This window comes from Oncorhynchus kisutch, linkage group LG28, assembly GCF_002021735.2.
Source record: "Oncorhynchus kisutch isolate 150728-3 linkage group LG28, Okis_V2, whole genome shotgun sequence".
NCBI classification, from domain to species: Eukaryota; Metazoa; Chordata; class Actinopteri; order Salmoniformes; family Salmonidae; genus Oncorhynchus; species Oncorhynchus kisutch.
This window is the reverse complement of record NC_034201.2, coordinates 6,176,588-6,192,569: the sequence shown is the minus strand read 5'-3', so window position 1 is coordinate 6,192,569 and position 15,982 is coordinate 6,176,588. Positions and strand designations below refer to the sequence as shown.

Here is a 15,982-nt window from a genome sequence, read left to right as displayed (position 1 = left end):
TCCAAAACTATGTAGCTATGCCCTCTCAGAATGGAATTGAGTACGTAGGGATCCATCCTTGCAATGCTTGCTGACTTACTATCCTGCAGCACATTCTTTTGCTAACTCGTTACAACTTAAATATGCTCTGCTTCTAAAGCGATTATTTTTAAATTCCCCTATTGGCAATAGCCCCAAAAAGATTAAACATATGACAAATAAATGATGATGTCTTCAATGGAACTGGTTACTTATTGTACTAACAAGTAGTTAGATAGTATACAGGAATACATTACAAGAAGATACAGCCTATGCATAATATTCACCCCAAAAGTTGATCTATCCAATACCAGTCATATATGTGTAACACCCTGATCAGTTTCACCTGTCCTCGCTATTGTCTCCACCCCCTCCAGGTGTCGCTTGTTTTCCCCAGTGTATTTATCCCTGTGTTTCCTGTCTCTGTGCCAGTTTGTCTTGTATGTGCTAAGTCAGCCAGTGGTTTTCCCGTTCGCCTGCTTTTTGCTATTCTCTTTTTTCTAGTCTTCCCCGTTTTGACCCTTGCCTGTTTCTGGACTCTGTACCTACCTGCCTGACCAGTCTGCCTACCTTGACCATGAGCCTGTCTGCCACTCTGTACCTCCTGGACTCTGATCTGGTTTTGACCCTTTTGCCTGTCCACGACCATTCTCTTGCCTACTCCTTTTGGATTAATAAACATTAAGACTCCAACCATCTGGGTCTCACCTTGTGTCACGATATATGCCATTTTTTCCCAAGTACCTGTAGGCAATATTCATGTATGGGAGCGGTCTAAACTGTATAGGCCTGAGTCTGTATGACATATTATAGGCTACATCTGTGTTTTTCTAGCTTTAACCTATTGGATGTGGGGATGGTCCCACCATAGCATCATCAAATCATGTTGCCCTGCCCATCGTAGTACTGTAGGCGCACTGGGACAATTTGAAGAGCCCGCTCATTCTGAAACAAATCGCAACCCTTCGCCTACCAATCCTGCATGAGGAGAGCAAACCGAGGCGAAATTCAAGACTGGAAAATATTCCCATGTTGTATAGGCCTATCAATTTATATCAGAGGAGGCTGGTGGGAGAAGCTATAGGAGGACAGGCTCATTGTAATGGCTGGGATGTAATTTATGGAACTGACTCAAACGTGGTTTCAATATGTTTGACAGTTCTATTTAATCCATTACAGCCATTACAATGAGCCTGTCCTCCTATAGCTCCTCCCACCAGCCTCTGGTTTATATGTACTCTCAGTTAACTCAGAACTAAAGTCTCATGTAATTGGTCAGCTGCTTAAGTTCTGGGTCAAGAACTTAAGCTGTACCATAGAGGCACAGAATACGTTAGAAGAAAAACTAAGAAATGGAGGAACTTATTCAAGAAAGACCCAGTGTAATATATTATACAAATAAAGACTCATGTGAAGGCCAAATTACAGAGGAACTTCTTGATGCAACTAAAGCCTTTAAGGCTGGGAACTCCAGGGCTGGATGGCATACCAGTGGAAGTAACTTTTTTGATATACTCAGAGGACCATTATTAGCATGTTTTAACCACTCCTATATACAGTAAATGGTACATTATCAGACATGCAACAAGAAGTTCTGATATCATTATTACTGAAACAGGACCCAAGTGGTGTGTGTGTTTATATAAGATCCAGTCCATTTAAAAAATTGGAGACCTCTTACACTTCAGTGTTGTGATGCAAAAATCCTAGCAAAATGCTTGGCGCATAGAATTAAAGTATTGTCAGATATTATTCATCCTAATCAGACAGGTTTTTTACATGGACGATACATTAGAGATAATATAAGACAAATACTGGAAACAATAGTGTACTATGAAATATATGGGACAACAGGCCTAGTTTTCATAGCTGATTTTGAAAAGGCTTTTGAAAAGTACGACTGGGGTTTATATATACATTTTATATAAATTAATATATATACATTTTGGGGAATCTCTTATTAAATGGGTTAAAGTTATGTTTAGTAACCCTAGGTGTAAATAATGGCTACATCTCAAAGTTTTAAACTATCTAGAGGAGTAAAACAAGGTGGTCCACTATCGGCATATCTATGTATTATTGCCATCGAAATGTTAGCTGTTAAAATGAGATCAAACAATAATATTAAGGGATTAGAAATCCGTGGCTTAAAAACTAAGGTGTCATTGTACGCTGATTCATGTTTTCTTTTAAAACCACAATTAGAATCTCTCCATGGCCTTTTAGAGGATCTAGATACTTTTGCTATCGTCTCTGGATTAAAACCAAATTATGATATTACGTATTGGATCACTAAAAAATTCACATTTTACATTACTGTGTAGGTTACCAATTAAATGGTCTGACGAAGATGTGGACATACTCGGTACACAAATCCCAAAAGAAAGAAATTATCTCACTCCAATAAATGTTTATAGAAAGTTAGCAAAATGGATAAGATCTTGCTACCATGGAAAGGAAAATACCTGTCTATTTGTGGAAAAATCACCCTGATTAACTCTTTAGTCATATCACAGTTTACCTATTTGCTTATGGTTTTGCCTACACCTAGTGACCTGCTATTTAAATTATATGAACAAAAAATATTGGCAAGCCAGACAAAATTAAAAAGGCCTATTTATATAACGAATATGAATTCGTAGGGCAGAAATGATTAAATATTAAAGCATTAGACCTCTCACTAAAGGCACCAGTCATACAAAAGTTATGCTTAAATCCAAACTGGTTCTCTAGTAAATTGGTAGGAATGTCTCATCCTATGTTCAAGAATGGCTTTTTTCCCTTTATTCAGATTACACCTGCTCACTTTCGGGTTGTTGTTTGAAAAGGAAATAATCTCCAAAATATCATTATTTTTTTAAACAAGCCTTAGAAAGTTGGTTGCAATTTCAGTTTAATCCACCTGAAAAGACAGAACAAATAATACAACAAATATTGTGGTTAAACTCACATATAATAATTGATTTTTTAAAAGTATTTTTTCGAAGAAATTTAAAAAAGGTATAATTTATGTGAATGATATCATAAGTAGGACTGGTGTAGTTATGTCACACATGCAGTTAACACAGACATATGGAAAAATCTGCTCTACCCAAAATTACAACCAACTAATTGCAGCATTACCACAAAAATGGAAGAGGCAAGTAGAAGGGGAAAAAAGTAAGGAACTTGTATGTCGGCCCTGTATTAAAGAACATAAATGGTTAACGAAAGTGTGATAAATAAACACATATACCAATTTCATTTAAGGACCAAAAAACGGACAGCTGTGCCAATTAAATTGCTAAATATTTGGGAAGAGATTTTCGATGTATCCATTCCATGGCACATGGTTTATGAATTGATATGCAAAACAACGCCAGATTCAAAACTTCAAATTTTTCCATTTAAATTACTATACAAAACTCTTGCAACCAATAGAATGTTATATATATGGGGGATACATTCTTCCCAGCTCTGAAGATTTTGCTTTGAGGAGGCAGAGTCATTAGATCATTTATTTTGGTATTGTCCATATGTAGCTCGTTTTTGGTCACAGGTCCAGGAATGGCTGAAGAATTGCAACATTTTTCTAGAACTAATGCTAAAAATAGCAATACTGGATGGTTTGAAAGCCATAGTCAGTCAATCGATAAAATAAATTAATTATTTTAGCAAATGTTTTAATTTTTAATTTACAATCTATTGAAAGGTTCAGTACTTTTGTTAATCATCACAGCACAGTTAAAAAAGATATGGCAAATAGAAATCCAAAATGGATGGGGTTGAGAGAGAGAGATGGGAGGGGTTGAATGGAGCTGAAGGGTGGGACTAATAACAAGATAACCAATGTAAAACATACGGGGTCCGCAAAATATTAAGCTGATCCACCCCTTTAAAAAAATAAGTTATTGGCCCATACATGTTAAGAGAAGAGATAAAGAAATGTTAGAATGAGGAGCTCCACCTTCTCTCTTTGCAAGTTATGCGCCACCTCCCCTTCCCAAATTCGAAAGATGCTAACACGGAACCCAAACCGGCTGTGCGCGTGCTCCATCATGCATAAATGTATTTTGTCCCCCACAATAAACGTGATCACGACATGCAGGTTAAAATATCAAAACAAACTCTGAACCAATTATATTAATTTGGGGACAGGTCAAAAAGCATTAAACATTTATGGCAATTTAGCTAGTTAGCTTGCACTTGCTAGCTAATTTGTCCCATTGAGCTAGCTTGCTGTTGTTGATTTATAAACATTGAGTTATTTTACCTGAAATGCACAAGGTCCTCTCCACCCGCCAATTAATCCACACATAAAACGGTCAACTGAATCATGTCTAGTCATCTCTCTTCCTTCCAGGCTTTTTCTTCTCTTGACTTTATATTGCGATTTGCAACTTTCATAAATTAGGTGAAATACCGCCACTGACCTCATTCGTCTTTCAGTCACCCACGTGGGTACCTGCTTCTATAAACCAATGATGAGGTGGGAGAGGCAGGACTTGCAGCCCGATCTGCGTCACAAATAGAACTGACTTCTATTTTAGACCTTGGAAACACAGACACTCGTTGGTGCCACAAATAGAACTGACTTCTATTTTAGACCTTGGCAACACAGACACTCGTTGGTGCCACAAATAGAACTGACTTCTATTTTAGACCTTGGCAACACAGACGCTTTCTACATTTATTTTGCGACGCGAACGGTGTAGTCAGCCTGTAACACCGATCCTCGACTTCGGCGATGTCATCTACAAAATGGCTTCCAACACTCTACTCAGCAAACTGGATGCAGTCTATCACAGTGCCATCCGTTTTGTCACTAAAGCACCTTATACCACCCACCACTGCGACTTGTATGCTCTAGTCGGCTGGCCCTCGCTACATATTCGTCGCCAGACCCACTGGCTCCAGGTCATCTACAAGTCCATGCTAGGTAAAGCTCCGCCTTATCTCAGCTCACTGGTCACGATGGCAACACCCATCCGTAGCACGCGCTCCAGCAGGTGTATCTCACTGATCATCCCTAAAGCCAACACCTCATTTGGCCGCCTTTCGTTCCAGTACTCTGCTGCCTGTGACTGGAACGAATTGCAAAAATCGCTGAAGTTGGAGACTTTTATCTCCCTCACCAACTTCAAACATCAGCTATCTGAGCAGCTAACCGATCGCTGCAGCTGTACATAGTCTATTGGTAAATAGCCCACCCTTTTTCACCTACCTCATCCCCATACTGTTTTTATTTATTTACTTTTCTGCTCTTTTGCACACCAATATCTCTACCTGTACATGACCATCTGATCATTCATCACTCCAGTGTTAATCTGCAAAATTGTCATTATTTGCCTACCTCCTCATGCCTTTTGCACACATTGTATATAGACCCCCCCTTTGTTTTCTACTGTGTTATTGACTCTTTGTTGTATGCTCACACTGCTATGCTTTATCTTGGCCAGGTCGCAGTTGCAAATGAGAACTTGTTCTCAACTAGCCTACCTGGTTAAATAAAGGTGAAATAAAAAAAATAAAAAATAAAAACACCTTGGAAATCGTGATTTGTCCAAATAACCAGTGAAGACAAGCAAAACACGGGAACTAGTGCTGTTTCTTATCCTAGCATCCCATTAAATCCAAACAGATTATTTTGGTTTACAAACAAAATCTTCCACAACAGATTAGCATATGCCAGATTTTACAATGCCTGGATAGTTATTTTACTTATAAACTAACCACATGTTATAGCAATCTGGTGCCTGTCAGAACAGTCGATGACGTGACACCCAGACATTGGTTGATGCATGCAACTTCTGAGCAGGGGCACGCGACCTGTATGTGACAGTTGTCAGGGGTTTGGTGAGTCTAGCAGGCAGTGATCGTCTTGAATTTATACTTTTCACATGTTCTGCAAGAGATTAGAGTCCCCTATGAAACACGGACCACATAAGGTTCCCACCCTTACATTACGATAAACCGAAGAGTAGATGTATAGCCCTATTTTCAATCAAGTGCTATAGTATTTTTATTCTAAACAATGCATATTCAATATATCACAATGCTGCTGTCCGGGCCTGGATAGCTGCAGCACCGAACTCGGGTTTACATTAGATTAAACCTCGTCTGCGCTTGCAGACAAGTGCCATGGGGTTGGGTCTGCAATTGAGACTCGATTTGTAAATAAAATGCGTCAGAAATAAACTATTCCAATATTGGAAAGCGGCAACCCCAAGGAGGAGCCCTGACGCACCACCGTAAAATGATCATATATCCCACGGGATGGCACATTTATAATAAAAAGCCATTTAACATGAACGAGACGGGAAAGACAGTGACTTATTATTGAAGCTCAGTCGACACTATTTTACTTGTAGCATAGCCCCTATACATCATTGCAGACGACAGCACTTTTGACGCCAGAAAATGATATTGCAGAGACAATAGGGCTATTGAAAGAAAAGGCTACAGGTCTACATTGTGTTATATTTTCTATGATATGCATACTAATAGCCTACATCATAGCAGCATAGACGTTATTGGCACACGTGCCAAAGAAACGTGAATTATAGGCCTAATCGAAACGAGTGCGTACTTTCAAACTCAAGATCCAAGCAAAGATAACCTATATGTTTTACTCATCGACAGTGAAAACTGCCACATACAATTCCAATATAGATTGTAACCCTCCCCATCCCCCCAGTGAGTACGTAGATCCACGTATTCACCAAGCGCCCTCTATCACAGTGCCAGCGAAATCATGCTGCATCACTGCCTCAACCGCAAAGACCTCCACGGCAACACGGCCTCATTTAGTATCTTCTTCTGCCTGTCCATGACTAAATAAAATCACATTGGGACAGTGCAAAACATATTGCCGTGACACGATTAGGAAGAGTACCCCCCCCCCCCCCCCCACAGAGTCTGTAGGCTATAGCTATAAATACAGTCACTGCCTTTCACTGTTTATCAACATCACAGGTCCCGAGCAAAATACAATTATTTATATAGCACATCAGACATCCACATGACGCAATACCCAACCCTAAACGAGATCTTAAACGGCACACAATTAATAGCGTATAGCTCTTAATAGCCTATAAAATAATTTAAAAAACAAAGAAAATGCACTCACTTTTTACTACCCGATCCGTGGCGTTTAAGACCATGTCAACGTTAGACATCTTCATGGGCAGTTGCGCTCTTGAGGCAAACTCGTTTTTAGTCCTCCTTGCGGAAGTGACTGTTTATTCTCGGTGTGTTTTCGCGGTTGCGAGATTTGGTTGGTGCAGTGGCATCACTTGGATACGTCCCTCAGTGTATCACTGCCTGCGCTGGGGATGACTACTGCTACCCAGTTAGGGTGGATGCTGCTGAGGAGGGTGCTGTGCTAAACTGTCGTGTGGCGGAGGATGGAGGGAACGAATTAGGAGGGGGTGGCAGAGAGACAGAGTGGGAGAGAGAGAGCTCTGCTCAGGAGATCCTCACTGCGCGCTGCACCACCCCGACATGGCGTTGAGGGGAACTCCTACGCAAATGTTTCACGGGGCTGCCTGATGCTGCCATCAGGTGGAGGCAAAGCCGGGGATTCCCAAAAACACGCACGCGCCATGTTTTTGTATTCTATGCACTTGCTGAAAGGGGTGGGGATGTGCCCTGAGACGCATTGGTCTGTCGCCTACTGTATTTAGAATGGTTGCATCAGTGAAGGTTCCTGGGGTAAAACATTGTGGCATTTATTTTTTTTGTGTGTGAGATGTTATTTCTCCAACATTTTCAAATATTCAGAGAGAAGAGAGGAGAACAAGTGGCATCCATAGAGGAGATGACAAGCCCAAAATGTGTGTGTGTGTGTGACAAGAACACATTGGATACCTAACCAATCAACATAGAAAATTTCCTGGAAGTGTTCACATAACCATGGCATGTGGTTGCGCAAACTGTTCTGCCTCTCAGACCAAATGTGTCTGGATGCCAAATAATCTTGGACCAGTAGACCTATTAGAGGAAAGTGGGAATCTTAACAGCAGAAGGTTGTTAAGCAGCGCTGTTCAGTGTCCGTGGTTCTGAAACCAGCGACCAGTCAGACCGCGCTCATCGCAGCGCTTTCGGTAGTGCTGAATGTTTGGGCGCAGGTAGGGCATCTTCCCGTAGGCCCGATTCACTGCGGATTCTAAAATGTAAGTTACAAAAGACAGACAACTTGTTTTGCCACCTCAACAACACACTGTGCTGTGGTGTCACAAGCACTAGGAAGACTATTTTATTTATTTATCTCAACTATCTTTTTAGCAGCCTATAGAGACCTACCTGTATATTGGGGATACGCTTTACAATAGCATTTACAATGTACATTATAGGCAGGTGGTAGACATACAGTGCAGCCTATAATGTGGCCATATTGGCCATGAAATTTTATTTTTGTTCTAGTAATTTGCAACTCATAAGAATCCATCTAGTGAAACAAAGTTTGATGACGTAGCTCAACCAACTTGGCTGGGAAGCCTTACTCATTCCCAGTGGTGTAAAGTCTTACGTAGAAATTACTTAAAAGCACTACTACTTTACTACCTAAGTCGTTTTTTTTGGGGGGGGGGTCTGTACTTAAGTATTTATATATTTTTCCACAACTTTTACTTTTACTTCGCTACATTCCTAAAGAGAATCATTCTCTTTTTACTGCATACATTTTCCCTGACACCCAAATGTAGCCGTTACATTTTGAATGCTTAGCAGGGTAGGAAAATTCTCAAATTCATGCACTAATTAATAGAACGAACCTGGTCATCTCCCCTAATGTGTCTGATCTGGTGGACTCACTTTACACAAATGCTTCGTTTGTAAATGAGGTCTGAGGTTTGGAGTGTGCCCGTGCCTATCAGTACATTTGTTTTTAAAAAACAAGAAAATTGTGCTGTAGTTTGTTAAAGATAAGGAATTTGAAATTATTTTATACTTTAACTTCTGATAGTTAAGTATATTTCAAACCAAATACTTTTACAAAGGTAGTATTTTACTGGGTGACTAACTTTTACTTGAGTAATATTCTATTAAGGTATCTTTACTTTTACTCAAGTATGACTATTGGGTACTTTTTCCACCACGGCTCATTCCCATGTAGGCCTATGTCTACAATAGAAGTCGCGGATTGGTGGGTCTTCTCTTCATCTGAATTTTGTAGGCATGACGGGCGAGGACTTTGTGATGACTGTAGAAATGTATGTGCTTGGCTAAATGTTCTATGATGTAACCTTAGGCATATTACATGAACAAAATAAAACTCTGAAAACAGCGAAACAATCTCCGTAGTGCTTTTTCTTTTTGACAGCTATGAGGTTGCAGGTCCATCCCTTGCACATATGGTTCCACAGTTATTACATATGCATATAAAGTTGACCATGACACGGGTAGGCCTAATTACGGATACAAGTGGGCTATCCTATTTATACATCTAGCTAATCATTAGAAAATATAGCACAAATTAATAAAATCATGTAGTCATATGGGAGGAACCAGTGGAGTTGTGTAGCCTAAAGACTCAGAAATGATGTCAGTTGCATAGCTCCAACCTGTCCCACCGTTTCCAGCGGATGTAGCGTGTCGCAAGCAGACGATTGCGTCACAGTCTACCGAGAAGTGATGCGGTGCCCACTTCCCACAGCTGCTAGGAGGAGCCGGGTGAAGCGCACTGTATTTCAGTTTCGCTAGGCTACTCCGATAGTCAGTCGCCGCATTGTACTGTAAAGACAACCATTTAAAAACTCGTTTTAAACTCCAGGGGGTAAAATCTGGGTGGAGAGGCAATAATCGTTGTTTCGCAGAAGTAAACCGACCAGTATATTGACAGCGGCACGAACACAACAATGGCCCTGAAAAGAATTCATAAGGTAAGGAAGTAACGTTATCTTGCTTCCGTGCTAGCTAATAGCTAGCCCCCTTTTTGGCCTTCGCTTTTTGGCACAATTACGAGCTAGGCTACTAAAGCAAAACGGCTTGCTAGCCCACATTTAGACCGCTTTCCTCACCTGCCGCCTGGTCAGTGGCTAACTTGTGATCAGATTAATTTGCTTTTGGAAACTAGCGTTAGCTAGCTGGCTACTAGGCAGTTATCTAGCACAGTTTAGCGGCAGATGACATCGATAACAGTGCGCTATGCTAGCTAACAAGGTAACTAACGTTAACTACGAGTTATTGGCTACTAGCTAGTTAGCTAAATTGATTAGCAAGCTACCATTAGCTTACTATAGTTAGTTAATTAGGTAGTTAGCATACTGGCGGTGATAGCTAGTTAGTTTGGCTAAATAGCTAACTAGCTTTAATCATAGCTTGCCAAGTGTAACTAGCTAGCTAACGTTTTTCGGGAAATTCCTTACTAGCTAGTACTACCTACTAACGTTACTTCCTTGTAGTAAACAAATGAACATCAGCTGCTGGTATCGTTTACACCCCAACAAAAATCACGTTTGGCATAACTACCATGCTTCTGACCTGTCTAATGCCAGTAGTTACTTCAGCAACTTGACTTGAACAAACCAGTTAGCTACTGTAACTAGCTATAAAATTGTTTTTACCACCAGTCTTCAGTATCAAAATGAAGTTGCTCTGTTGCTTTCATCTGACACTGGCTGATCAATGATTAATGAAAACGATTGAAGTTGACAGAATGTTAGACTTTGAAAGGAAAATATTTATCCGTCGATGCTTTTCTAAATCCAGTACTATTTATGTTTCATTGAGGACATTTAACTGACTTACTTTCAGTTGTGGCGGAAACGATGCTCAGTAGTAAACATAAATCCCGCTAACCCGTACAGGACAGGTCTGACCACAATGTTGTTTGTAGTCCTTGAAATGAGTTACATTTTGATAGGTCTTTATCTTCTGGCAACAAATCTGAGCCTAGCCTACTACATACCAGCCCACATTCAGCATTGGAGACATTGTATGCAGTTTGACTGAATTACTCATACAATACAGGCATTGTTCTTGGAAGTATTATACTTTTTGGAAGAAATCAGAACTCTATTTATTTTATTTTTTCTCCTAGGAGTTAAATGATTTGGCTCGTGACCCTCCAGCACAATGCTCCGCAGGACCAGTGGGAGATGACAGTAAGTCACCTCAACCTCTATCACACAACACCACCACCCGCAAACGACTTTCACCACCTATTTCAATCAATATTCATGATGGTTCATATCTTAATCACAGAAAACAGTATTTGACTCCCAAGAATACCGTTGATGAAATGTAGCCTATAGATGGGAGCTAATAAAGATTAATGCTGGTATTCATCAATGACACCAGTTGTCATTTGTATATTGGCACGGAAATCTAATTGAAACACTATTTACTTGTAATGGTGCTCATCGTGTATTTAAACAGTTTTCTCCTCTCTTACCTAGTGTTTCACTGGCAAGCTACAATAATGGGACCTGTAAGTATACCCCCCTGTTCTGCTCTTTAAAGTTTAGGGGTTCACAGCCTTTATTCTGGGACATATAGTAACCATCAATTTTCCTTTCTGCAGAATGACAGTCCGTATCAGGGCGGCGTGTTCTTCTTGACCATTCACTTCCCCACTGACTATCCCTTCAAACCACCAAAGGTAAGGACGTATCCTGGAACTTGTGGGCAGACTTTTAATGTAGCTATGAGCTAGATCTACATTGATCGTAAAATTCCGTCATGCATGACTGTTTGTTTTCAGTGCATGCGACATCTCGTCATTGCGGTAAAGGAGATGGTGTAAATGTAATACATTTGCAAGATACAGAAAAAAAAACATGTCCTCTCTATAGGTTGCATTCACCACAAGAATCTACCACCCAAACATCAACAGCAATGGCAGCATCTGCTTGGACATCCTGAGGTCGCAGTGGTCGCCAGCACTCACCATCTCCAAAGGTAAGTCCAAAATGGTACTCTTGGTTTATGTTTGTATGTGGGTCTAGATCATTTGTTCCGGTTGGCTTGAACCAGTATGGTTTGAGTTTTCACAACAGATTCTGGTAAGTATGTCCCGAATTATGCTCAGGAAGAGGTCCGCAATTTACGTTGATTGTCAGAACTGTGGTGACTCTTGTTGTTGGTCGTCCTACAGTCCTCCTGTCCATCTGCTCACTTCTCTGTGACCCAAACCCAGACGACCCACTAGTTCCTGAGATCGCCCGCATCTACAAGACCGACAGGGAAAAGTAGGCCTTACACATTTTCAACATTCAACACATTTTTGTATAGCCTGTGTGCTACAAGGAAAGTGATTTGTATCCTGCTGTCATTCCAGATACAACAGAATAGCCCGGGAATGGACACAGAAATATGCAATGTAGTCGCAAGGCATAACAGCAGATAATCTGCCTTTTTTATATTCGAAAGGCTTGGGGAGCTTTGAACGAAAAAGAGGGAAAAAGTCTTGTTGGTTTCCATTGGAGTGATTTCTTTGAGCCACACCCTCCCTCTCCCTACGCACTTGACCTCCATTCTCCTGCCTCACCCCCTTCAAAACCTGTCCAGCTGCGGTGTTGTACATATTTCAGATTGCATATTGTATACCCCACTGTCTGTTTCTGCCACTATGTCCACCGGCACCCATGTAGGACCACTCTTATTTGATTCCAAGAAGCGTTCCTTATCATTTTTTTTATGAACCCAAGGTTTGCTTTCCCAAGATTGAGGGATTTGTATTTTTTTTAAACTTTTTTCTTCTTTTTTTCCCTCTGTGCTTCCAGCTATCCTGTGAGATGATGGTAAGGGTGGGGAGAGATGGGACTTGGAGAGTGTTTTTGGCTATGATACGAAATGACTTTCAATCTGTCACTATGGTTCTGGAAACCTCTAGGGGACTTTTTCTGTTTGGCTACGGTATGCCCAGGATCCCGCCTCAGCCCCACCACAATATTAATCACTGTCATTAAGATGATAGTTAAGTACCCGTGGACCCATCCGCACTGTATGAAGTGTAACAATAGAATAATGAGACTGCGATCTATTGATAGAAGTATCTGAATATAACTTCCAAATGACTGTTTACCCTCAACTTAGTCAAATGATATACTCTTTGTTTTTGCTAAAGAAAAAAAATAGTACCCTTTTAGATCGACCTTTGAGCCTTCATTATATAATTTTTCTCTCAATGGTGGCAAATCTTAATTTTTTTGGTGTAGGTCTGATTTGGAAACGGCCAATGTTAGGCAGATAAGTTGGGTGGTACAAGTAGTTTGTGACTGAAATGGTATTAATCCAGCTTGATCGTCCATTTGATCTAGCCTGAAAGGACAAAGATTTGACATGAGTAATAAATAATGTTTGAAGGCACAAGACAAGCTCTAAAATGTTTTAAGCAACAGTAGCACTAGACTATATGAATATGATAAGAGTTGAACTGTACCCTCAGGTGGGCTAGGTTGAAGGAAACAATCTGATTGGGGTGTATTTTCAGTTATTTTCATTTAAAAAAAAAGTGAACTCATTATTCTGTCTTCTCACTTTGTATATTTGAGCAGCCATTGTTGACTTAGCTCCAATGACTCATTGGCTGGATCTCAGAACCCTGGACTCAAGGACTTGAGTTCCAGACCGACAAACTTCTGTATATTTAATTACCCAGGAGCTCATGGAGCTTGTCTTAATTAAACTGTGTAATAAACATGATTATTAAAGTTGTGGGTTTCACTGTTTTATTTAATATCCTTGCTCAAATATGTGCTTTTACAATTTTATCTGAAGGCTTTGTCAATTTGAAAAGAGGAATGTCTTGTACGGTTTGTTTTAATATATATATATTTTTTAACCTTTTTATTTAGCTAGGCGAGTCTTGCATGTGTCCTATTGATGTGGGAGACTTTTGCAGATGTTTTGATACCAACAATGAAACCTACGTAATGAACCTTTTTTAATACAACTGTGAAACGTTTAGCCTTCCTATTATTCCAACTGATTCATACCACCATGTCTCGCTCAGGTCCCTTTTACAGCAAACTTTACATTAAGACTTAGGACCTGGCTGTTCTTATTACTGCCAGCCCATTCAATGAATTAGTTATTACATTATTTGAAGCAAAGTTACAGAACCTGCAACTACACTAGACCCGAATTCCAGTCTTATGTATTTGTGCTACGCTGCTCCAAAAGTTGTATGGAATATTTCACACACAACTGTCTGATTTGTGAGACTACTGTACAACACTGTCCTGAATTAAAGACAAAGGTGGGCCAGGAGCCGCATAATATACTTACACCAATTCAGCTGCCTTACCATGATGCTCAATTATAGTATGTTTTTAGGAGGGGTTAGACCTTATGTACAATATACAAATAAAGGTGTCTTTATTTCCAGGCCACAAATTAGATGTTTTATTCTCCCACTAGATGGCGGTATATCATTGGGTTTGACTCTAATGTTAGTTCGATTTTTCATAATGTAGGCTTAACGGCTTGTGCCATTCATTTGAGGGCCACAATCAGCTAGCCACTGGCATTTACAGTGGCTGTAGTCAATTAAGAGGTGGATGAGATGTCTTAGTTAAATGCCATTAGATACCGTAAACATATGTTAAATCTATATAATGACTATGTCCATTTTCCGTGGATCCCAAGGGTAGTTTGCGGACTATCACATTCTGAGTGCAGAGAATGAACATGTGATTGCTTGCGGTCTGAACAACAAATCCTTGAAATCGCGCCAGTGTTGACTGCCAGCAGCCCACTGCAGCTTGGAGCGTTGAGGCGCAGGTAAAGTCTACTATAGTCTACTCTACTGCATGTTTGAGTCATATATCTTGTGGTGAGGACATTTACCCACACAGAGAACCCATATCACCAACAAAACTATGGTTATTTCATTCACTACAGGGGCTTGAGGCAGGGACCCTTCCACATTTTGTGTGTCCTTGAATTTGGCAATACTGAGGGGACTGATGAGTGGAGGGAGGCCAGCCAGATGAATGGGATGAGCCTCTGGACTAAAACAGGAAGTGTAAGGTGGGGAAGACAGCTGCACAGGGAGGTGAGGTACTGTCTTCTCATAAGGGTGTGTGGGAGTGAGAAAGGGGAGCTGCACTGTGATGTTTGGAGAACGTGCGTGTCTTGCAACAGTACTCAGTGTCTGAGAAACCGGATGTTCATCTCTCTCTCTCTCTCTCCCTTCCTCTCACCCCTCACTCTTCTAGGCTTCCTTTAGAGTCTCTCCTGTGGCGCTGGTCATGTGTGCAGCTGGAGAAAGAGGCCGTGTAACACTAATCCCCCGGCCGGCTCAGGAAAGTACTCTGCCTCGCTTAGCACAGAGAGAAAACAACAAAGAGCTGAGTGTGGCTGCAGCCCCAGGGCTCAGCGCTCCCACAAGAACGTCTCCTGTGTCACAGCTTGCTGCTGCCTCCTACCCATGGCCACTCTCTCACCCATTGCTCTCTCGATCTAACACCCCATACCAGTGGAAAAAAATACAATTTCGGAAACTATGATGCCTAACCTATGTGTGTGTGTGCACGTGCGTGAGTGTGTGAGAGAGATTGACTTCTGAGGGTCCAGATCAGGAATGTAGACAAGCCTAGAGCGGACAGGAAAAATGTGGTCAGTCTGGACATTTTAAAATAACAAGGATACACAGGCGCTCCTCTGCACTATATGTCAAATCAAAGTGAGGGACTCATGTCTGCGTGCTTTTAATCCATTTGAAATGAATAGGCCCATGTGACCAATTACAAGAGTTCAGTTATAAGTGTTATAACCCATATTTTGGTAACATGGTAAATATTGACCCCATGCAGTGCATACGCGCCGTTCCTCAAATTTCGTGCACACCCTACTCCACTATGCACATGCCTCGGAGCTTAGAGTTGGTACGGCTGATGGTCGGCATGAAAGTGATTTCCAAAGGCGCAAGGGATGACGAGGGGATTGACGTCTTCTTAATATGAGATAGGGTGAGACCCGGCATATTGCCAGAGCCAAGCTAGACACTCCAGGGATTACGGAGAAATGCGTGTCCAAT

The 15,982-nt window shown here is 40.9% G+C and overlaps 2 protein-coding genes across 3 annotated transcripts in view; one reads left to right on the top strand and one right to left on the bottom strand.

Annotated features, from left to right (window-relative positions):
- LOC109872544 (serine/threonine-protein phosphatase 2B catalytic subunit alpha isoform-like) overlaps window positions 1-7,484 on the bottom strand; it is a 50,504-nt gene extending 43,020 nt beyond the window's left edge. For both annotated transcript variants that reach the window (XM_020463814.2, XM_020463815.2), the window contains exon 1: window positions 7,127-7,484. In XM_020463814.2, the coding sequence (XP_020319403.1) occupies window positions 7,127-7,181 (55 nt within the window). In that variant the 5' untranslated portion in view covers window positions 7,182-7,484. The remainder of the gene's footprint in view (window positions 1-7,126) is intronic.
- Window positions 7,485-9,604: 2,120 nt separating this feature from the next.
- LOC109872545 (ubiquitin-conjugating enzyme E2 D2) lies at window positions 9,605-13,655 on the top strand. The gene is made up of 7 exons (XM_020463816.2): window positions 9,605-9,878; window positions 11,039-11,102; window positions 11,397-11,428; window positions 11,522-11,599; window positions 11,793-11,898; window positions 12,095-12,188; window positions 12,278-13,655. Exons 1-7 carry the CDS (start codon window positions 9,855-9,857, stop codon window positions 12,321-12,323), a joined length of 444 nt encoding a protein of 147 aa, XP_020319405.1. The 5' UTR covers window positions 9,605-9,854; the 3' UTR covers window positions 12,324-13,655.
- The last annotated feature ends 2,327 nt before the right edge of the window (window positions 13,656-15,982 follow it).

Bases quoted from the DNA above. Each gene is read 5' to 3' on its own strand.
- LOC109872545 (XM_020463816.2), top strand. From the start codon at position 9,855: ATGGCCCTGAAAAGAATTCATAAG. The intron at 9,879-11,038 runs GTAAGGAAGTAA...TTTTTCTCCTAG, and splicing joins CCCTGAAAAGAATTCATAAG to GAGTTAAATGATTTGGCTCG. The intron at 11,899-12,094 runs GTAAGTCCAAAA...GTCGTCCTACAG, and splicing joins AGCACTCACCATCTCCAAAG to TCCTCCTGTCCATCTGCTCA.